Source organism: Eptatretus burgeri, chromosome 12, assembly GCF_056783735.1.
Source record: "Eptatretus burgeri isolate ZD-2024b chromosome 12, Ebu_testis_v1, whole genome shotgun sequence".
NCBI classification, from domain to species: Eukaryota; Metazoa; Chordata; class Myxini; order Myxiniformes; family Myxinidae; genus Eptatretus; species Eptatretus burgeri.
In genome coordinates, this window is record NC_140972.1 from 9,675,384 (window position 1) to 9,699,208 (window position 23,825).

Here is a 23,825-nt window from a genome sequence, read left to right on the forward strand (position 1 = left end):
TGGAAGCTGTGCAACATGCAGTGAACATACTTAAAAGAGCCCTTGAAGCACAGATATGACAAAGAACACCTGAAAATGTTCCCAAGCTGAAACTAAAAAAAACATCAAATGTTCCTCGAAAAGCAATCCCACAAAGAAACAACGTGAATACTCTGGGTCCTGGGAGGGGGCGCAACCCTCCTATTGATACTCGCTGAAAGAGATTCCAAACGACGGGGAAGAATCGTAGCGACCAAATTCTTCCTGGAGGAAAAGTTAGGAAATACCTCCAGAAGTCATTCAGCATTTTGAGGAAATGATGCCACGTCACGTTGCTCCAATCATTTTGGCTGGTGTCTACTTGTCCAGTCGAGTAGCATAGAATCGAGTGAGGTGTTTACCTATGATCTTTGCGTGTCCACGTGGCGGTTGCCATGTGACGTCCAGCTGACCCCGCACTTTTCCTTTCTCAAGTTTCACAGATCGGGGTGGTGCAGAAACTGTAAGGTAAAGGTCCTGATTATTATAATACAGTCTTTGTCTTGATAAACAAAATAATGTTTTTCACCGAAATACAGTGCGGACTGTTATTTTGTCAAACTGCATGGAAAAGAGCTTGGGGGAGAGGAGCAGAGAGGAAAGTGGCAGGAGGAGGAGGTAAGGAATAATAACAAAGATTATGAGAAGGGGAGAGGAATAGGAGGTAGGGAATGGGGAAAAAGTAGAGGAGGAAAGGGGGGGGGTGGGAGTACGTTTATTTCTCCCTCTTTTTCAAATGTACTATGTAGTCGGCGCCAAACGCAAAATTTGGAGAGAAGCAAACATGTGCGTTTGGCAAATATGTTATTATTGCTCTTAATTATAGAGTAATAGTGTACAGTACCATAAATCCAACAATAATTGCCCCAATGATCTTACCTTGTCCCTGCCGATTGTGACGTCCAATGGGATAATTATTTCTCCAATGGTTTCCATGGGATTGTGATGTTGTACGACCATGTGTGACTTCTCGTTTCCTGTCGCATCACAGCAGGTAAATAAATATAAAACAAATAAACCGGATTTATTGAACAATCACCAACCAAGAAGTCCAAGGACTAAAAAGATTTGGTTTTCAGGAAATAGTCGTCAAAATAAATAAAAAATCAACGTGGAAACTAAAATCGATACCACTGTAAAGAATGAACAAGTTTTAACGTTGTAATAAATTATATAATTCAATCGGTTTTTATGCTGTTGCAACAGGTAAATGTGGTCTTTTTAAAATGCCATATGAGGATCGATCGGCTCGTGGAGGAGCTAAATGATCAAGGGCGGGTGGAGATCCCTCTTTCTTTAACTGCGACAATTATTCCCAAGTTCAAGTGGGGTAGGCCGGGTGGAGGTTTTTGGGCCAAGTTTTTCATGAACCTGCTGGCCAGGCCTGATGTTCAAGTAGTTGAGGCAGGAATTTGTAATTTGTTCATGATGCCGGCGATAGCTCACCTACTCTTCGTGAAGGACACCATGGGACCTTAAACTTCCACCGACTAACGCTGGCAGACGGGACGCTCGTTTAACGTCTGTCCGAGGGACGGCACACATATTGCTGAATCACCCTGCCTGTGAAACATCGGGATGATCGTTTATATCTGGGGCAGGACGCAAACCCAGACTAGACAGCATAAAGGCGAGTGTGCACACCTCTAGGTCATCTTGCTGGGGAAAGGGGGAGGGGGGCATGTCTGTCCCGACCTGTGTCTCTGTCCCGACCTATGTCTGTCCTGACCCTGTTTAATAGAGGATCCATGTGATCCAACTCAGTTTAGGAAGAGGAAAGGCTCGTGCCATTTAACACCAAATTAGTTTACTCATGCCATAAGGATGGTTCAATGGGGGATGACTCAGACTGCGTTACTTCCCAGTACAATGTTCATTGCCGTGTCGTTTTTAGGCCACTGACAAGGTACACCATAAGACTGGACAGTTCACAGAGAGACCGAGTTCAGGATGCCCAAAGGTTATGGACTTCCTGCCAGTGGCTTCCAGAAAACCACAACTCTTCATTCATCGAGCACCATCCATCGACAGGTCCAGATTCTGCCAAGACTTCGTCTTCTTCTCCTCCCTTTATAAGGGGTGAGGCGAAGTGGCACTAAGCTTCTGTCCCGAACACAATCATCCTCCACTTCCCTCTGTCCTCAGCCAACTCTCTCCACTCTCCAATCACAACCACCTTGCTGATATCCCTCCTCGCACAATCTTTCCATCTCAACCATGGTCTACCTCTTTTCCTCCTTCCTTGCTCCCTCAACCTATCTGCTTTTTTGCCATTCTCTCTTCCTCCATCCACACCAAGTGTCCAGCCCACGTCAGCTGGAATTTCACCAATCTTCCCATCAGGCTCATCTGCACAACAATCTCCTCCCTCAGTTCATGATCTTCCTTCTCTCCACCCTCTTCACTCCCACAATTCTCCTGACAGTTGTTCTTGCAGACTTACAACATTTTGTTGTCTCTCTGTTAGTGCTACCGTTTGGAGACTGTAAAGGTAGACACAGGACACCAGAACTTTCCCTTTCAATCCTCTTCCAAACATCCTTCTCACAGACGACTTTCGCTACTTTCTACGTCCATCATTCCTGGCTTACATTCCTGGAATTCCTGTACCCTTTCCTGATGTTCTTCCAAATAAAATTTGTGCAATTCCCCTAAACTGCCCTCTGTACTTCTTCTTCCACTCCTCTGCAACCGCTTGTCGGATTGAGACGAAATTTTCACCAGAGGTACGACGAATCATGGAGACTGTTCCATTGATAATGATGACGTCATCGTTTATGTGGCAGCCATGTTGGAAAAACGGAAAAAAAAACTTTGGACCTCTATCTCTGAAACTGCACCAAGGAAAAAAATTGAAACTTGGCACACGGCAAGTTCGCCTCATGGAGAATAAGTGGGATTTTTGATGACGTCATCGGTGCTTACGTCATGACGTCCCAATTGCACATGTAGAACGCTACATCTGATCAGTACGAAAAATTTTGACGGTCATCTCAGGATAAAATGGTCCAGAGAAAACAATTTGATGATGTCATCGGTCACATGATTAGGCACACATTGTTTTCAAAAAAAAAAAAAATTCATAAATCTTCTCTGAAGTGGCTGAACAGAGCGAGGAAAAACTTTACAAGTATGACCGCCTATCCATGAGGAACAAAATGATCACAAATATGACGTCATAGGTCACATGGTTTGGCAGCCATCTTGGATTTACCCTAAAACCTATAAAAAATCTTATTCTCCAGAACGGCTGGACAGTTTGCATCAAAGCGGGACGTCTTGGTACCTGGTCATCACTGCCAGCAGTTATAAAAAAGTGGCGGTTCTAATTATTGGTTCACGAAAAAATATTTTCACGAAAAAAATAAGTGACCACTATATTCGTTGTTATTGTGTGTCTGTCTGTCCCAAGCAAAGCTCCGTGGGTTTTGATCTGATCCTGATAAAATTTTGGTGGGAGGTTTATATCATGATCTAGTTGTGTTTTCCTGAGAATGGGCGTGGTGCGCCCATTATGGGCGGAGCCACGCCCCAAAAACGTGTTTTTAGGGGGTAGCCGATTTCAATTTGCATCTTCTCCGAGGGGGTTTGTCAAATCTGGCAGGGTTTCGGTATTTGGTTAGCCCAATGGCACCTGCATAGCCCCACGGAGCTCGATTTATCATTTTCGTCCCAAGGTCAAGGTCACAAGGTCACAAACTTAGAAAATTGCGAATTATGTTTTTAGGGGGTAGCCGATTTCAATTTGCATCTTCTCCTTGGAGGCTCGTCAATCTGGCAGGGGTTTCGGTATTTGGTTAGCCCAATGGCACCTGCATAGCCCCACTGAGCTCGGTTTTTCATTTTCGTCCAAAGGTCAAGGTCACAAGCTCACGAACTTAGAAAATTGCGAATTTTGACATAAAAATCATACGACCGCCCAAACTTTGAGAGCTCAGATGACAATATTTTTTGCATAATCTTGAGGTCATTCCCCACCTAAAGTCTTGAAACCATTTTGCTCTATCTCGAACACCTTGCCCGTGGCGCCCCCTTCAAGTTTGTTTTTACGCTGATTTCATCAAAGTATGGATAATCCGAGGAGTGTGAAATGCCATATAGCCTATATGACGTTATATTGTTCCTGGAATGTTCCAGAGGAAGTTTTGCACCAAAGGTCATAATCCTTGACCTTTGACCTTTAAAGTTCATAAAGGTCAAATTTCAAAGTTGTGGGAATTGAACCGGGTTTTCGACCTTCTTCGTCGAACTAACTCCAATAAGCTATAGCACGTATCCTGTTTCCTTATTTTAATGTCCACAACATTGTTTTGTGACCTTTAAAGGTTATGCAAAGGTCAAATTTTGAAAGTTGTTGAACGAAACCGGGTTTTCGACATTTTGCGGCTAATAACCTGTCACTCGTACCACATCATGTTGATCATTTTTATAACTTGGTCAAACATTATCACATTGTCTCATCCTTGACTTCTGAAACAATCTACATCGTCAAATACTGCTCGTGAACCATCGTCGTCTTCAGACTTGTGTCTTATTAATTACATAACACATCAGCACACAAACGTCACACAAAACAAGTCCTAGTGAGGGTCTGCAATCTCTGATTGCTCTTTTTCTTGTTTTACTTATTAGGGGGGAGAATGCTGACTCGACGATAGTTTAATGTCATTTCTGATGTTTATATTTGAATATGCAAAATGAAAAAGTGATTAAAATACTGTATCATCTGATTAAAAATTGAACGATCATGTCCATCAGAAATTGAAAATGAAATTATAACAGGGTATAAAGTATTGAAACAGTGATGTGGTTGGGCATCGTCAAATCTCTGATGCGAACTGTCACCATTATAGCGACAGGTAGTCCTTGGGACCATATGTAGTCTGCCGGGAAAGCTCAAAAGACCTTTACTTCGGTTTCCGACTTGCAGTAACTCCAAGGAGCCTGTTGCTTAAAATTAGTTCGTCAGTTTGAAAGGATAGGGGTTGACGGAAGATCCTTGATGACCACCATGTGTGTATCCTGTAATGAGGGGTTTTAGTACCAATTTCAAACAACTGTGGATTTACTCACGGTACAGTTATTCGACCCAATTCCAGACCGTTGTCAGGTCAGGCCAGATCAGATCTTTGACCATGTTAATCAGGTATCAGATATCATGTAAACCTGTAGTAACCTGTTCCATGGTCGGGTTGTCGGCGACTAAACCGTCTCCCCCACCAGGTTTTCTGGTGAGGAGGGTGTTTGGATATGGACACTCAGCAGGATTAAAAACAAAACCTGTCAAAGGGCGGAGGAGCTCCTTGTGAGCTTATTAGGAAGTTGATGACAGGATTTTCACTCCGGCCACCGTAAAACCCTTCATTCCACAAAACATAAAAACGCAAAGAAATCTGAAAACCCACTCCGTGCGAGTACCTCCTGTGCAGCTTCCCTTCGCAGGGCAGCTCACCGGATGACGGGATTGGGGCAAAGCCTTCGGGACCCCCAATCTTTGATAGGAGGGAAACCACGGGGTAACATCCCTGGGTCAGATTGCGGGAGAGTGTGTCGGAGTGGTGCTGAGGTGTCGTCCACCAGACGGCGGTCTCCTTGGGTTAACCTGAGACGGTCCATTCGGATGGGTGCCTGGAATGTCCTATCCTGAGAGAAGATGATCACCTGTCTCTGTTATCATCTGAGCTCAAGCATTTGGACATCGGGAAAGCAGCTCTCTCTGAGGTTCGGAGACCGGATTTCAGCGAGATCATGGTGGGTGGTTACACCTACTATTGGTCTGGTTGCTCTGATGGTTGCCATGCCCAAGGAGTTGCTGAAGCTGTGTGCAATAAGCTGACTCCAATGATAATTGAGGTAACACCGGTCAACGAGCGTATTATGAGACAAAGGATTCGTCACTCCTTGGGTGTCATTTCCGTGGTCTCTGTTTATGCTCCGACTGAGGCGAGTGATCTCACCGTGAAGGATGCATTCTACGCCACGCTCGAGTCTGTGGTTGATCAGTGCCCAAGGTGAGATACACTTCTCGTCTTGGGGGATTTCAATGCATCGACTGGAACTGATAGGGATGGTTATGAGGTGTGTGTTGGTCCCCATGGGTCTGGAACTGTGAACCTGAATAGCACTAAGTTCCTTGACTTTGCAAGAAGTCGTGGACTTAGGGTGCCCGTTTCAAGGTTTCAGGCGTCCACAAGCTCATCGCTGGATTTGGTATTCCAATGCTGGTGGTGTAGCAAAGGAGATTGACCATGTCCTCGTTGATGGTCACTGGAGGATGATCCAGAACTGCAGGGTCTAGCGGAGTGTTCAGTTCCTCAATACTGACCACAGGCTTGTAGTAGCAACTCTGAAGTTGCACCTTAAATCCAGGAGAATGGCACCATCCCAGCCGAGGCTGGATGTTGGCAAACGCAAAGATTAGAGGGTAGCTGAGGTGTTTGCAAACAGGCTGAGTGGAGATTTGGGGGGTCTGGGTGCTTTGGAAGATTCTGAAGAGTTGTGTCGTGCTTTCAAGACCACCATCCTTAATGTTGCCGGTGGATGTCTTGGAACTCACCGTAGGACAAAGAAGAATTTTGTCTCTCAAGGGACACTGGATACCATTGACCAGAGTCGCAGGGCCAGGCTGAATGGCAGAGCTGAGCTGTGCAGGGAGCTGAGGCGTAAAACTGTACGTGCGCTAAGGGTGGATGAGGAGGCCAATGTGCAAGGAATCGGTGAGGGGGTAGAGAATCACCTGTGGTCAAGTGATTCTCGTCCTGCTTACAGGGGAATTCGCGCATTGCATTCATCCAAGCCCATCCCTCGGTGTACTGCAGTTAGAGCAGAAGGTGGGAGACTCTTGACAGAGAAGTCCAAAGTGAAGTCCCGCTGGGCTGGTTACTTTGAGCGGTTGTACCAGGCTGATCCACCAGCTATTCAAGTTGGACATCAGGGGTGTTACATTAACTATTGCTGACCCTCCAATCAACTGTGGTCCACCTTCGCTTGTGGAAACAAAGGCTGCAGTAAACCGGTTGAAATAGGGTAAAGCTCCAGGGATCTGTGACATCCATGCTGAACTTCCCAATGCTGGTGGAAATGCTACACTTATGTCATTGCATGCAGGTCTGTGCTCTGCCTGGAACACAGGCATCATCCCAACTGACTGGAAGAGGGGCCTTGTTGTCCCTCTCTGGAAAGGGAAGGGTGATCGCCAAGATTGCAACAACGACTGAGGGGTGACGCTACTCTCAGTGCCGGGCAAGGTCTTTGCTTGGATAATTCTTGATAGGGTTCGCCACCATCTGCTTGAGCACCAGCATCCAGTGCAGTCAGGCTTTACACCAAAGAGGTCAACGATTAACCATATCCTTGCTCTTCGGGTCCTCACCGAAAGCAGATGAGAGTTTCGGCAGGGCTGCTTGCAGCCTATGTTTATCTCTGTAAACAGAGATAAACATACGCTGTAAAGCGTTTGATTCAGTGAAACAGGATGTCCTCTGGAGGATTCTTGGTCTTCGTGGGGTGCCACCAAACCTGATCGATCTGATGTCTGAACTCTACTCTGGTACTGAGAGTGCTGTGAGATGTGGTGATACCATCTCTGGCTTATTTCCAGTTGTTACTGGAGTTCCTCAGGGGTGTGTACTGGCCCCCACCCTTTTCAGCACTTCAGCAATCAGGACTGGATTCTGGGGAGGATGCCAGAGAGATCAAGCTGCGGTGCATCGTTTGGGAATGTCAAGATCTCTAACCTTGATTTCGCAGATGATGCAGTCATCTTTGTGGAGACTCTGGATTCCCTTTAGGGGGCCCTCGAGGTGCTGAATGAAGAGTTGGAGCCACTGGGATTACAGGTTTCCTGGGTCAAAACTAAGATCCAGGCTTTCAATGACATCTTGGATGCTGCTGTCCTGTCTATTCATGTCTCTGCTGGCTGTGAGTCAAAGGTCAATAGACATCTGGGTTGGGCCTGGGGAGTCATGGATTCACTGGATCATGGAGTGTAGCACTGCCGGTACCTGTGCGGGAGGACGAAAGTCCGAGTCTTCAGATCCTTGGTGCTTCCAATCTTGCTCTATAGATGTAATACTTGGACTCTGACCAGGGATCTGAGATGGAGACTTCATTCCTTTGGTACCAGGTCTCTTCGGAGAATCCTTGGCTATCACTGTTGGGACTTCGTGTCCAACAAGCGGTTGCTGAGAGAGACTCAAATGAGATTTGTTACCTGCATAGTCCATGAGTATCAGCTGCGGCTGTATCGACATGTGGCTCGTTTTCCTGACACTGATACTGCTCACCAGGTTCTCTCAGTGAAGGAGCCTCGTGAGTGGAGGAGGCCAATGGGCCGACCACGTGCCTCGTGGTTGCAGCAGGTTGATCGGCATCTCAAGGAAATGGGGATGGGCCAGCCATCTGCCTGGGGGATGGCCAGATGGAGGCCCTGGAGTACCAGCGAAAAGTAGACGCAGCGACGCGCTGCTCTGGCGCATGCTCCCATACTTGACCTGACCTGTGGATTTACTCACGGTACAGTTATTCGACCCAATTCCAGACCGCACACCAAACCAACACTTCAATGGTGAAAACAAGGTTTATTAAAGAGTGGGAAGGGAGGACTGAGAAGCAACGCTATGATGATGGAGAATTTGGTACAAACAACAGCCCAACACCCAGGAATAATCCCACCAGCTTATCGGATAAATTATGGCCCTCACACTCACAAATCGGAGACAGAAAGACAGAACAAGACCGAAAATAAACCTGTCCATGTACCATGCTCACGCATTTGGTTGTGGCTGTGACGGCAGCAATGAAATCGGTATGGATGAGACGTGCCGTGTCCTGGTTTGGACTTTTCCTGGGCTTTATGTCCCATCACATCTCACCCGGGTCCATATTCAGACTCGCAGCGCCGCTTTGTTTTTGATAGATACTAACCCACCGGCTCGCTCTACCACTCACTCGTTCAACTAACTCCACAAAATGACTCAGTGCTGACTCACAGCTCTCTAACTAACTGTGGTGCAACTTTCCCTGCACAGCTGGGCGTGGTGATTGGCTGCGCGGCGGCCCTCTTGAGGATTCGAACCATCGGGGGCATTTCCCCACTTCTTGCACGGTTGCTATGGTGCCTTGACGCCCCCTCCCCTTCCTTCACGATCTTCTCGCCTCCTTGTGGGAGAAGCAGGAGGGCAGGGGGGATGGGGTCGAGGGGAGGAGTTCTCTACATGTCCTTCCTTTCCGAAAGAACACATTCAGAGATTACAAATGGGAAACAATTTGGAGGATTAAGGTGTGGGAATGGTAGGAACTTAGACACATACATAATGGTGGGAAGACTTTGGATTTCAAAAAAAACACTCATCGACACATGACCTACCATTTCACACATTAACCAAACACTTATGCTATACATTTATTAATGAAATCTTATATATTCTATCTTACTTCCGTTAGGCCCCACGACTGTCCCCACAACAGTCCTTACCTTTCATTGGTGTTCACAGAGCTGAACGAAGTTCGACTTCGGGAAGAGACATCTGTAAAGAGATCGAAGGTTCTTAAACTTTAGTTTATTTTACATGTTGAACATTCAATGGAGAGCAGGTCTGCAAGAAATATTTATTTATAAATCAATAAATTAAGGTTCCAACCAATCACACTTGTCCATTTAATACAATATAACTGGACTGATATTGAGTCTTTGGTCACAATTTGTCGATGAAAAGATTGTAAGCAACCTTGGAGAGGCAGTCACAAAAACACTCACCAAATGCAAATGGCACAGAGACCAGTAACGTGACGTAATACAAATGCAAATGCCACAGAGACCAATAACGTGACGTAATGCAAATGCAAACGCCCGAAAGGAATTTGGGATTTTGTTGAAATATCGTCCAACGAACCACTACGAAAAGGACTCATTTACCTCTTTTATTTGTGCATAATCAGCCTTTAACCTACGATGTCTCAGGCTCAAAGAGAATCTTGTACATGTATCATCATGTGTCGGACATGGATATTGGAACAGATCAAACACACACACACACACACACACACACACACACACACACACACACACACACACACACACACACACACACACACACACACACACACACACACACACACACACACACACACACACACTTCAGCATCACAAGCCAAGTGCTTTGATGTGAACTTTGAACAGTCAGGGCTTTACACCAAATGTCTGTCTGTCCGTCCATCCATACAAACCATACTCTGTGCAGTGTTGGTGCTGCCTCGGCAGTCTCCTTCACTATTGGACACAATGCTGGATGGGTCGCCACTCTGACACAGGATACCAGCAAGTTGGCACTCATTTTGCCAACCTCAGAAGGATGGCAGGCAGAGTCAACCCCACCTGGAATTAATTCAACAGCCGAGTCGGATTTGAACTCAGGATCCAAGGATCCCAAGCCCACCACCCTCACCATAAAGCCAACACCAGGCATACGCCAAATATGTTGTGAGTAAATGGCAAGTTATGCAAAGCATGTAATCTAAAGCATGCAATTAGACATGAGACACGTGACATAAACTTCAAAGACAAGCACACATCCTACCTGTCCACATGTGCTTTTCTCCTGTCTATAGAACCGCCTTACAGAAGCTTTTGAATCGCACTGTTCCCTCTACGGGGTTCAAGTTAGCACTGCACCACCATCTCATGTCACCGTCACCCCCCCCCCCCATCACTACCTACAATCTTTTTACCCCCATTAAACCTGCCATTCGTGGCTGGAATGCTCTATAATCTTCAATTCCAGTGTTTAAGATGAACAAGCTTCTAGATCTGAATAAACGAGAACGGGCACTCAGTAGAGCACATACCTTCGCCAACGCTACATTTTGCACCCCCCCCCCAGAAACCGTTGATTGTGAGGGTATTTAATCCTATACCACATCTGCCATCTCATATGTGTTATGATGGCTTAAAAACATTAAATTTCCTGCTGTTTGACACTGATTCACGTCCATTGTACAATTTCTGTATGAACTCCCTGACCTTTTTGGGTGTCGGTGTCAAGTTAATCTGATGACAACTGGTCACATTATAAGAAATAAGTTCAGTGACACCCCCCCCTCCCCATGCTTTAATCTCACCAATAAAGTCACTGTCAAATATTACACATCACAGGATAGGGAATTGAATTCTAAACATTTTGAATCTACTTACATGCAAATTGTATAAGAATTTACCGCGTTATGATAATAAAGGTCGTTGACCCCCCTGACCTTTGACCCAAACCGCTAACAAAGGTAATGACGTCATTGTGTCATATCATATATCACAAGATTGGGCATTGAATTCACAACATTTTGGCATTGGGATAAAAATCGACCGCACTATGGCAAAATGACAAAAATGGCAAAAAAAAAAATAATGATTTTGACCTTTTCATGACCTCGACCTTGACCTTTGTACTCTTAATTTTGTAATTGGTATTAGAGTGTGGGGAACAGAACAGTCAACATTTTGGTGTTGGTTTCATGCAAATCGGATAAGAATTGACGTGTTATGACTAAAACTGCACATTTTGCAATGTCGTGACCCCCCCCCCCTGACTCCCAACCTCTAATAAGGGTTATTACGTCATTGTGTCATGTCACATGTCACAAGATGGGGCATTGAATTCTGAACATTTTGGCATTAGTTGCATGCAAATTGGATACAAATTGACCGCGCTATGGTAAAAAGACGATTTTGACCTTTTCATGACCTTGACCTTTGACCTGATCGCTCCCAAAATCTAATCAAAGGGTCCTCGGATAATAACCAATCATCCCACCAAATTTGCTGCGATTCAGTTCAATACTTTTGGAGTTATGCGAATAACAAACAAACAAACAAAACACATATTCACAAATAAATAAATAAATAAACAAATAAATAAATAAATAAATACACAGCGATCAAAACATAACCTTCGCAACAAAGTTTGCGAAGGTAATAAAGATCAAGGGGCAATACTGGTGTGATGATATACCAAATATTGTTGGCAAGACAGATCAGAGGTAGTGTGGTCGCTTTTGTGTTTCCTCATCTGCATTCGATCCTCAACCAAACTTATATTAAAATGTCCCACCGGACTCCCCTGTAGGCCTCATACAAGACTGGTTTTGATCATTGTATTCCGTTTCCATCTGTCTGCTTTCTATCCTCTTCCATCATCCCAAAACTCTTATTACCTTCACCATCAAAGGTGGACGGATGGTATGTTTTCACCCCTGTACGTCTGTCTGTCTGTTTGTTTGTCTGTGAACAGGATATCTCAAAACATTGTGGAGAGATTTGGACGAAATTTGTTGCAAAGGTTGAGTGTGTGACAAGGATGAAATTATTCGATTTTGGTGAAAATCCTGATCCGGATACAGACAACATAATTTGTTAAGCGATTTGTAACCATTGAGAATAGGGCCAAAAACAATATACAGCAGGATATCTCAAAAGGTTATGGACAGATTCAGATAAAACTTGGTCCACAGATTGGGTATGTAACAAAGGATTGATTCAATTTTGGTGAAAATCCGAATCCAGATCCGGATCCGAGAAGTTTTTAAGTGATTCTTCACTATTGAGATTCATATATGACATGATATTTCAAAAATTTGAAGATGGATTGTAATAAAAGTTAGTGGATGACTTGGGTAGGTTACAAGAACAAGGAGATTCGATTTTGGTTCAGGTCCGGATGCAGATCCGGCCCATCAGTGAGATATAAAGTGTAAATTGTTTCAGAAGGATGTTTCTGCAATCCTGGCAGAGGTATGCACTCTACCGCATGTCATTCAACTTAAACATCGTCAACATCCTTTGTGTGTCAGTCGTTGTACCCTACGTCCCTGAATTTTTCGTAGATGATAGTGTGCATAAATTGTTCGTGTCCCAAGTGTTTTGGATTCTTACTCCCTATGTCCATATCCGTGCTCTCAAATTACCCTCTTACCTGCAACAAATAAATTGGAGGTAATTACAGCAGTCTGTATCTGTTGTTGAAGACTCTGGCTTCAAAGACTTTGTGAGGGCTTTGGACTTGTAAATATGACCTCCCAAGTCGTCGCAAAATCATGCGAACTATGCTTCCTAAAGTGTGTTAAGAAACCAGGATGAAGCTTGCCAGGATGATTGATGCTGCTACTTCCATTGTCCTCACAACAGACATCTGGACATCTTATTAAACTCAGGCATATATCACTAATTATGGCCCATTTCCTTCACAGTGACTGGAATGTGCATGTTGTTGTTCTTGGCACATTACATATGACCCAAGAGCACACAGCAGACAACACATCAAAGAGACTCTTAAAAGTTGCTGAGGATTGGAATATTACCATAAGAATATCCGTCATAGAGACAGACAATGCTGCAAATATGGAAGCTGCTGTTGCTCTCTCCAAATGGCGCCATCACCCTTGTTATGATCATACTCTGAACTTGATTTTCAAGGATGCAACGAAACTCTCAAAATTCTGCAGCGAAAAGTCAGCATTCTGGTAAGCCACTTCCACTACGGTGTGAAAGCCATGGATAGATCGACTGAGGTCCAAAGTCAAAACTCAATAGGCTTCAACAAAGCTGATCCAGGATGTCGAAACTCGATGGAATTCCACATATTACATGTTCAAACGTATCATCGAACAACATACCCCTGTTTCAACAACACTTGGTCCATTTGGTAAAATGCATTTGGCCTTGAGTGATGAAAATGTGGAAATTTTGAAAGGTGCCATTAAAATTCTGGAACCCTTTGTGACTGCAACAGTGGAAATGTCAGCAGAAAAGCACACAACTCTATCAAAGATCATGCCTTTGACAAAGGCGATGCATAAAATGATGTCCCACAGTCAGTTGAACAAAAATCCATTCACTGCAGACCTTCAAAAGAAAATGAGATGCTTCACTTCACTGGAAGACAATTTCATAATTGCAGAAGCCACACTGCTTGACCCAGATTCAAGAGGAATGGTGAATTATCGGGTGCAGACGCCATTGATAAGGCAAAGGACAGACTAACCAATTAAATGGCCCAGACAGAAGAAACATATCAGTGAAGAACCTCACTTTGAAGAGATCCAGCGACATCCGCCGACAAGCAGCCGAGCTCCTGTGAAGATGAACCTTTGGGTCCGTTTTGATGACAACACCACACAAGGAAAACCTTCACGATCGGCACGGCAGATGCCATTGTTGAAATGCGGAGATACTTGGAGGAAGACAACATCCCGAGAGCTGGTGATCCTCTGCTCTGGTGGAGAATGAATGAATCAGCATTTCCAAAGCTGGATAAACTGGCCATAAAAATACCTTTGTTCTCCTGCAACTTCTGTTCCTGCTGAGCGTGTGTTTTCCAAAACAGGGCGAGTTGACATCAGCAAAAAGGAACAGGATAAAACCCAAAAATGTGGATGTGATGTTCTTGAACAAGAATAATGATTTATAATTGTTTGCAAACCACTTTTGGTGCAATCAAAAATTTGTCATTTCGATTTGTTTTCAAATTTTTTGGTGGGGTTTGGATGGTGGGGTGAAGAGTAGGCTTTCCAAATTTGCAGATGACACAAAGTTTGGAGGTGAGGTGGATAGCAGAGGGGTTGATGATCAGGATTAGGAAAGTATTGATACTTGCATAGATTTGGAAAAAGATTGGCAGAGTTTAATTTTACCTGAGCAAGTGTAAGGAGTTGGAGATGGGTAAGAAGAATGAAAATAGAGATTACAGGATGCAAGGGGTAATTTTGGAGTGTGTCACACGGGAGAAGGATCTGGGGGTGGTAATAGATATGGGAGGTAAGCAGGCAGCACAATGCCAGGTAGCTATAGGTAAAGCAAATAGGGCCTAAGGTTGTATTCGGAGGGGGATCATTTATAAATCCAAAGAGGTGGTGTTAACATTGTATGGGAATTTAGTGAGGGCCACATCCACATCCAGTGCAGTTTTGGTCACAATTTAGGAACGACATATAGCTGCCAGAGAGGGTTCAGCGCAGGGCTACTCGATTGATTTTGGGCCGAGCTAGACTCAGCTATGAGGAGCGGCTGAACGAGACAGAGCTTTATACATAACACCAGAAAGGAGGCGGTTACGCGGAGATATGATAGAGATGTTTAAGATGCATTTTTTTGGTCTGGTGTTGATGAATTGGTGTGGCGTTGATGTGGCACAGGTATGATGGGTCGAATGGCCTCCTCCTGCATCTAATTTCTTTGTAATCCAAATGTGGACAAAAACGTGGACACGATATCATTTTGAGTAAGAATGATTTTTCATCGTTTGCAAACCACTTTCATTGCAATTGAAATTTGTCATTTAGATACATTTGATATTTTTTCACTGTCTTCTTGTTTTTTTTTTAATCATTGTTTTCTGCAAAAAAAAAAAGATGATTTGCCTCAACCTGACTCTTTAGTGTTCTTTCTAATTACAAAAAAACAAGATTCAAAACACTCCCGCACCTCCCTTCTCAGCATCAGTTCATATGAAATAGCCGAGCTCGTGTGTCTCATTCACTATCTTCAGAGAGCCACCAAGGCACCAACAGGTATGGGTAGGAATTTCTGGAGGGAGGGGAGGGGGTGTATGCCACACCCCCAAATTATCCCAATACCACCCCCCCTACGACCCAGCAGTAAATTATCGAGACAATGTCAATTTATTCGTTTTCCATGTCAGCACGTGCCCCCCCCCCTTCGTCAAACTGGGTGAAAGGTTAAATTTATGAGACCATACGTCTCGCATCTCTGCAGGGCTGGGCCCCTCGCCTCTCCCTCCACTCTTCTTGGCATGCAGGACGGCGATTGGGCATTGGGCTCACTGCTGAGCATGGAGGATGCACATTGACCGACGCTGTCGTGACGCAACACCTACATGTAGATGGAGCGCGCATGCCAGCTCGAGCATATTGTGCTCTCAAATCGTCCATAAAATAAAAAGGGAAATGTGATGCTATGAACTAGAATTGTGTGGCAACCCATGAGTGTACTCTGAAAAGTCACACGCCTTCGGTATGAAAGTCACAAATCAAAACTCTTACATATTGTAAGTTTTCAAATTGCATAATTCTGTCCAATATCCGGCCTTTCTTCAGAAGCGAGGACATTGTCGCTGCATTCAATGTTTTTGGCACAAATGTGTCAAGAATCTCTACGATTCCGCTTCGTCTGTGCTCTGAAGCCTTGGTTCGCCATATCATGTCGTTCCGGCGTCACTGCTGTATAGTTTTTAAGGCCAATGCCCAATCACTCAGTGCAGTTGACTTTGTTGCGGTTTTTGAAGACCCTGGGGAGAAACATCCAACACGTAAGGGTTCCCCGAGTGGAGTTATATCTGTCGCAATTTTGTTTTACTAAATTACCTCTCCCCTCATAACAATGGACAGGGGAATGTGTTGTGTTTGTGTGACACATTCCAACTCCCTTTGGAATTCTTCTCTTTCTAAATCCTCTCTCTTCTTATCTCTCTCCCTCTCTAACAAACTCCTTCTTTCTCCACAAGTCTTTGCAGCACATCCATACACACATTTGCAGCACACAACATTGCACCTCGCAAATGCCACATTGCAACTCACTACAAATCAAAGTCAGCGTATCATGAACAGCGGACCGAGTGTGCAAATCTCGTCGATGGACAAGCAACAGCAGAACAAAGCACCATAGAGGGCGAACTTGGGTGTGAGCTTCATTGTCGAACCATGGCCTCGGCCAATGAGCGCAGCATGGCAACAAGAGCTCACTAATGAGGAATCGACATTGCCAAAGCTCAAGTCACTCTCAAGGGGGTGGGCCTCAGAACCATGCCTCCGTATGGAACTTTATAAGCATGAGAATTCCAGGACTCGGCCACTGGTACGTGTCCTGAGAAAGTCAAGGAGTCAAGGCAGAGCGAACGAGAATGAACCTCTACGAGAACCAATGGGCTGGTATCGCAGTGCAGAGAGTAGATGAGTTGCGGAGTTTCCCTGGCCACGCCGGCCAACACACTGACTCGCAGATTCACTCATACTCTCTTTCTCTTTCTATTCCTACTTCCAATTCATTCACTTGGAACGCACAACGTATATTCAACGATTGCACCCTCAACCCGTTCAGGGCAGGGTTACTGACTCGCATTCATGATTTCCTTTGTTTCACCACAAGCATTCACTGCACTTTTTTCCACATCAGCACACCACAGCACACCCCCCCCTCTTTTCTCTCCCCATTCAAGTTTAATGGTGGGACCAATGTAAACCCGTAGGCTTACATCGAGTAAGCGAGGGGTCGCCATTAAGCCCTGCCTTCTTCTCTCTGTCTATCACCCTTCCTTATCTCATTTCCCAGAGTGGATGAGGCGTCTACTTGTGTAGAAATGTGCTAAGATGACTGACTAAGTGGCCTGATACTCTCTTCAATCTCATTCTTGCCTCCGGGTGTTTAAGACAGCTGTTCACCACCATCTGAAGTCACCACCCCCCCCCCCTTCCCCCAATCCAAAGCCATGATCTTTTCTACACCAGTTAAACCATCTCCACCTTCCCAAAATTTTGCTTCTGTATCCATCTTGTCTACACATTGCATTCTCCCTTATGTCTCATCATTACTTGCATCCTTGTCATCATTACTTGCATTACTTGCACTCTGTCTACCTTCTCCATCTGCCCCACTGATTTGTGTTTCCCATTTATCCTGCTGTTCCCTTTATTATGTTGTGCCCTATTCTGTTGTGTGTCCTAGCTCTTCCACAAGCCCAGACCATGTATATAATAAAAAGCTATCATAATATTTTTCATCTACTCAAAGTTAACAATATTTTATGGCAACCTTTCCCAGCTTGGAGAAGCATTCGTCAAGGATGACCTTAATCTGGCCTCTTATTTTTCCTCGCAATCAAGCCTTTGCTCATTCGGTTGCATGCACATCTTGGTTTCCTTCCCCAACCAATGGTGAACCCAGTAAAGGTGATCGCCGATGCAGATGACTTTTGCGCAATTGTTCACTCGGAGGAGGACGTCTTTGCCTGGGTCCAATGTGTCCATGAATTAATTCAGTTTGGCAAGCTCCGCAAAAGTGAATTGGAAAAATTGCAAATCTCTCTGTCTCAGTCCACAAAATGGTGCCACTCCTCGAACCCTGCCCGAGCAGCTTGAATGGACATTGGGATGGAATTCATTATCTCGGCGTCGTTCTCGGTACTCAATATTTTGTTTTGAAAAACTGGGAATCTTTAATAATTAAAACCGAGTGGCAGAATGCGAAAAATGGAAGGATTATTAAGACAAGATTCATATCGGAGCTGAACCCTTGTTATAAACAAACTCACGGCATCAATGCTTGGGCATATTTTTATGGCACTAAAGTCCTCGGATTTTATTCTTAAACAAGAGCTCAAGTGAGCACAATATAGACCCAAACAAGAAGGTATATACAGAATTGTGCTACCACATGGAAAACAGCATCCTGGTTGACATAGCAACCACTTTAGATGATGAACGTATGTCGTGACACACAGTCTCCACAGTCTGTACCGATGTACCAAATATGAAACGTGAAAGTTGAAAACGACACCTCACTGCCATGGACCACTGCCATGGTCGAAATCTTGTGTCCTAAATTCATTGCTTTCTGTACTCACCTGACCCAGTCGCACCCAACTGTCCCTGGACTCTGTATCCTTTTCTCCTGACAATGTGGAGAGATTGCTGTCAAATGTCGACTCAGATTGTGCAATCGGTCCGGACAGCATAAGCCCACGTGTCTTCAAAACCTGCTCCTCTGCTCTTGCTCACCCTCTCTCTGTTCTATTCACCCTCTCCTTTGCTCAAGGTCATCTGCTAACTGCTTGGAAATCAGCAAACATTACTGCCCTGCACAAAAAGGTGCAAATGCTGATCCATGCAACTACAGACCAATCAGCCTTCTGCCAATCATCAGCAAGGTTATGGAATCAATCATCACTTCAGACATTAAATCCTTCCTCTTCTCCAATGGCCTGATTTCTGATCATCAATTTGGTTTCAGACCAGGTCACTCTACCCTGGATATGCTGCTTCTGCTCTCCCAACAAATGGATGGAGATCCTCAATGCCAGACATGAAATCAGAGCTATATCGCTCAACATATCATGTGATTTCGATATGGTCTGGCACCCTGCCCTGCTCACCAAACCCTCTTCCTATGGTATCCAAGGCCATCTCCACTCATGGCTCACAGACTTCCACTCCTGTCACAGCCAAAGTGTGGCCCTAAATAGAGTTCTTTCATCCCCTCTTCCTGCTGGAGTTCCTCAAGACAGCGTTCTGGGCCCTGTTCTTTTTCTGGTTTTTATCAATGATATCTCCTCTTTTTCTCTCCTCTCTGGAAAATCCTCTTTATCTATTTGGTGATGAGTCCACCCTCTGCCGTAACATCTGTCATCCCTCAGACCGACAAGCAGCAGCTTCTTCGCTCTCTGCAGATCTGGGTAAAATCACAAACTGGTCCATCACGTGGAACATGCCTTTCAATCCGGACAAATCTCATACTCTCACTATGTCTCTCCGAAAGGAATGTTTGGAACCCCCCCCCCACCCTCCCCCCCCCAACCCCATCTACTTTCTCAACAATCCTCTGGAAGAAGTCCTTTCTTTCAAGCTTCAGGTTCTCACGATCTACCATGATCTTTCCTGGGAAAGCTACATTTCCAACCTGGCCTCCAAAGCCAGTCGACGGAGGACTGGGAATCCTCCGTCGTGCAAAGTCCTTCCTCAGCCCACCTGAGCTCCTGACCACATACAAAGCTTTCGTCCACAGCCTGATGGAGTACTGCTCTCCCCTCTGGACTGTTGCTCCTGCCTCTCACCTTTCTCGGCTTCACGCTGTGGAAACCAAGGCATTTCGGATCATCGGTATCTCCCGCGATGAGGCTGAGTCTTTGGGCCTCTCAGCGATGAGGCTGAGTCTTTGGGCCTCTCACCGCAGACAGGTTGGTGGTCTTTCTGTCTTCTACCGTCTCCTCTCTGGTCTCGCCCCCCTGCTTTGTCTGCAATTTGTCCCCACCATATTTCTGCAGGGCGCTCAAGGTCCGCCACAACCTTCTGGTAAACTACCAAAATCACGAATCACTGCTCACCTTCACTCTTTCATTCCTCTTTTTTTCCCGCCTTTGAAATAAACTCCCTCACTCCGTTCAATCCCATTCTTCCCTCCAGGTCTTCAAAACAGCTGTTCACCACCACCTCTTATCGTCCCCCATACAAATCCTCGATCGTTTCTTCCCCCGTTAATCCACCCCAAACCCACCTCCTTCAAATTCCCTGCTTTCCTTCCTGATCGTCCCTGTGGTGTCCATCTTATATACCCCGTGTTCCCCGCCCCATCCCTCTCCGTTCCACAGATCTCCTAATGTCTCTGTTCCCCACTGTTTTGGCCTTCCCACTCCTGCCCCTCTTGTCTCATGCCCCCCCCTTGTTGTGTGTTGTGCGTGAGCTCTCATACGAGCCTCGACAAGGTATGCAACAACAACAAAAAAAAAAACAGAGACAGACAGACAGACAGGGGGTGAAAACATCACCTCCATCCACCTTCAGTGGTGGGGTTAGCAATAGCACTGCTCCATGAAAGTTAGAATTTTGTAAAACTGTGGAGGTCTGGAGGTCATCAGTGGATGGTAACGAAAACTCATTATCGCCTTTCACAATATGACTTTTGATTGTCTTGTGAACCTTGAGAACTTTCCTTGAAAGCATCATTTTGTGAAATAAATATGACATTAATTGTTTTTTGAATGTCGAGAACCCTGCACGACATGGCGCTTACGTGACGCAGACCCTGCACAATGTGGACCCCGGCGTGACATGGACCCTGCTTGATGCAGAGCATGCGTGACGTGGACCCCAACATGATGTGGACTCCTGCACAATGCGGATCATGTGTGACACGGATGTCTGCATGACACAGACCCCTGTGCGACGCAGACCCCTACGTGACACAGACTCCTGCACGATGCAGACCCCTATGTGACGTGGAACACTGCGCAACGCGCACTTTGAGTGAACCCAATGATACTTGTCTGATAATGGTGACCATATTTCACAAACTGAAATCTGTTTCAACATAATTATAAACTCGGTGTCTGGGCCATCTGGTTTTCTGATATGAGCGCATGACTAATAGTTTGGCGAACCCTGAAGAACTTTCACAAGGAATGTTTTTTTTCTTTTTGACACCAGGAATGTGATGGATTGTCGGGATAGAGACATTGAAGTGAATGGAAAGTGAAAACACTGAAATGGGGGTGAGAAAAGGAGGTCGATCTCATCAATTTGCTCTACACATTTCATCCATAAACTCCATACTTTATGGTTTATCATCAACAATGCAATAAAAATGGGATTTCTCAAATCAAAGGTGTTCCATTAAAATTACAAATATACACCTCACGTTTATCGACTCATTAAAATAACTGAAAATTTCACTTCAAGGAACACTGTTGAACTGCATTGACAACAGCGCAAGGTTTCTATTTCCTTGTCTTCACCATAAACCAGTATCAGAGAAACACGAAATAACTGCCGAAAGCAATGAAACAACTGAAGTCAGTGGGAACGAGATTCCATTACCTCACTTGCACAATATTCCAGACTTTCTCCATGACTTTTGTTCCCCTCCCACATCCTGGCACCATATGCCTCGGTCTGCTCCATCTCCGCACAATCTCTCCTGTCTGCATTATCTTGCACTCAATATCACTCGGTCTTGCACCCGATCCCTCACACTGCCGTAGTTCCTCACCTTTGGTCTCTTTTCGAGCTGCAGCACAGAGAGCCAGAAAAAGGATCACAACAGCAACCGTATCCATTTGTTGCACCATCAACACCCAGCACTCTCATTCAACTCAATGTTCTTCTCTCTTCTACCGGTCTGTCTCCTGTACCCCCACCCCCCCCCAACCCCCTCCAATTCCTTCCTCCTTCCTTTTTCATGAATATGAAGGAGGGAGATGTGGTTAGGAGAGGGGATTAAAAAAAGAATGTAAGGAATGTTTGTGAACATATGGAAAGCTTTTTCTTCCAAATTAAACATTTCACGAAACCATAATATTGTACATATACACACTTGTGGATGTCTTATTGGGTTTCTGCCAAAGGAAAGCGAATTAATGTCAACATTTGACTTTCACAAAACTAATAATATAATGTGTGTGTGTGTGTGTGTGTGTGTGTGTGTGTGTGTGTGTGTGTGTGTGTGTGTGTGTGTGTGTGTGTGTGTGTGTGTGTTTGCATATATATATATATATATATATATATATATATATATATATATATATATATATATATATATATATATATATATATATATATATACACACATTGTTATGGTTGTGGAAATTCACAGAACACCGTTCAGGCTTCCCAGAGATCAGTTATGTCGATAATTATGTGTTCAGATTAGATTTCCCCACCGATGTCTAAAAGGTTTAATTTGTGTAATCGGGCTGTGATGTTTGAGTCAGCCATTATTCTTTTGCTATCTTTATTTCGGAACAACCGCATCTCAACAACCACGCCATCCCCACCACAACGCCAACCACACCACTACTTCAACAACCACAACGGCCTCCCCAACGAATAACACCACGTCAACCAACGCGATGGATTCTCGACAAATAAAGAGGACAAAAGCAACGGTAAAAAAACCCGTTGCTCCGACGGTTAAAACAACAAGGTGCTCCGAAGAGAGAAATCCCGATAACGCCTGCGATTTCCCCTCCCCCTCCCCCCCCCCCGCGCCGGGAGGGAGGAGGGGCGGATCGAGCCAAGGTTCAAAGGTGAAGTAAGGGAGGGCGCTCATTTTGGGTGGAAAAAGCCCACTGCGACCCCTTGGGGGCAATAACAACTGAGCCCAGCCGAGCTCTGCTGGAATTTTCCCCCGCGCGCCAGGAAGGGAGGGCGAGGCTCCGTGGCTATAAAGCGGGCGCGTGAAAACGCCGGGTGTGTGGAGTTGAGGAGAGGGTCACCAGGAGTTGAGTCTGGAATCGGAGGAAGCAGTGAGGAGTGAGAGGGTCTTTTGTCTCCTCTCTCCGATCGACGGGGGTGCCAGTGGAATCGAGAGTGAAGTCAGGAGCTGGTGGAGTCCCGCGGAGTGCGGGCAGAGCCACCGAGGGTCACCGAACCAGGGCCCAGCGAGTCACCACGAGGGTGACAGGTAACCAGCACGGTCTCTCGGAGATCTTGCGGTCTCCACAACTCCGCGAATATTAAAAGCCTGCAGGTCCAGTCTGCCCCTCCCTTTCCTGGGGTTTCTTTGCATGAAAGCTGTGGCGCCTTGTCCGTGAAGTAGTGAACTGTGAAGTGACTGTACAGAAATAATAGAACAGTTGTAGTTCTTTGTCTTGCTCGTGTTTTGTCCCTCACCTGCATTGCTTTATTGACTGCATAAGTGCATATGTGTCGTGTGTGAAATAAATGTCATTGTTTAAATGTTCACCTGTTCGTTGCTTCCTTTCCTGTCATTGAGCTGCCGTATTGCGTTCGGGATATTAGCTGGCTTTTAAATAGCCAATAAAGTAATCGGATCTGGCGGGGCTTGGCGATATACACCGCTCGGCAAATCGCAAACGGAACGAGCTGCTTAAGCGGCTCGTTTCCAAGCAGGTCCCGTTGAGGTGTAAATCCCCGGCATTTCTGTCTGCGCGCATACTTAGGTAAATCGACAATTCGGCGATCGGACCCTGTCGCGCATGGACAGAATAGTTGGCTGATTTACGGTATGATTAAAAACACACCCGGAGCTGGATTTCGACGTTGATCCGAAAGCTGCGACAAGGTTTGCCCGTCCG

The 23,825-nt window shown here is 45.3% G+C and overlaps 1 protein-coding gene across 3 annotated transcripts in view; it reads right to left on the reverse strand.

Moving 5' to 3' along the window:
- Positions 1–21,917, reverse strand: part of LOC147015055 (uncharacterized) — a 97,104-nt gene extending 75,187 nt beyond the window's left edge. For all 3 annotated transcript variants that reach the window (XR_015050209.1, XM_085849415.1, XM_085849414.1), the window contains exons 1-4: positions 21,779–21,917; positions 9,494–9,545; positions 898–995; positions 381–479 (exon numbers count right to left, since the gene is read on the reverse strand). Coding sequence is in view for 2 of the 3 variants with exons in the window: in XM_085849415.1 (XP_085705541.1) it covers positions 381–479; positions 898–995; positions 9,494–9,545; positions 21,779–21,857 (328 nt within the window). In the remaining variant the exon portion in view is untranslated. The remainder of the gene's footprint in view (positions 1–380; positions 480–897; positions 996–9,493; positions 9,546–21,778) is intronic.
- Positions 21,918–23,825: the final 1,908 nt, after the last annotated feature.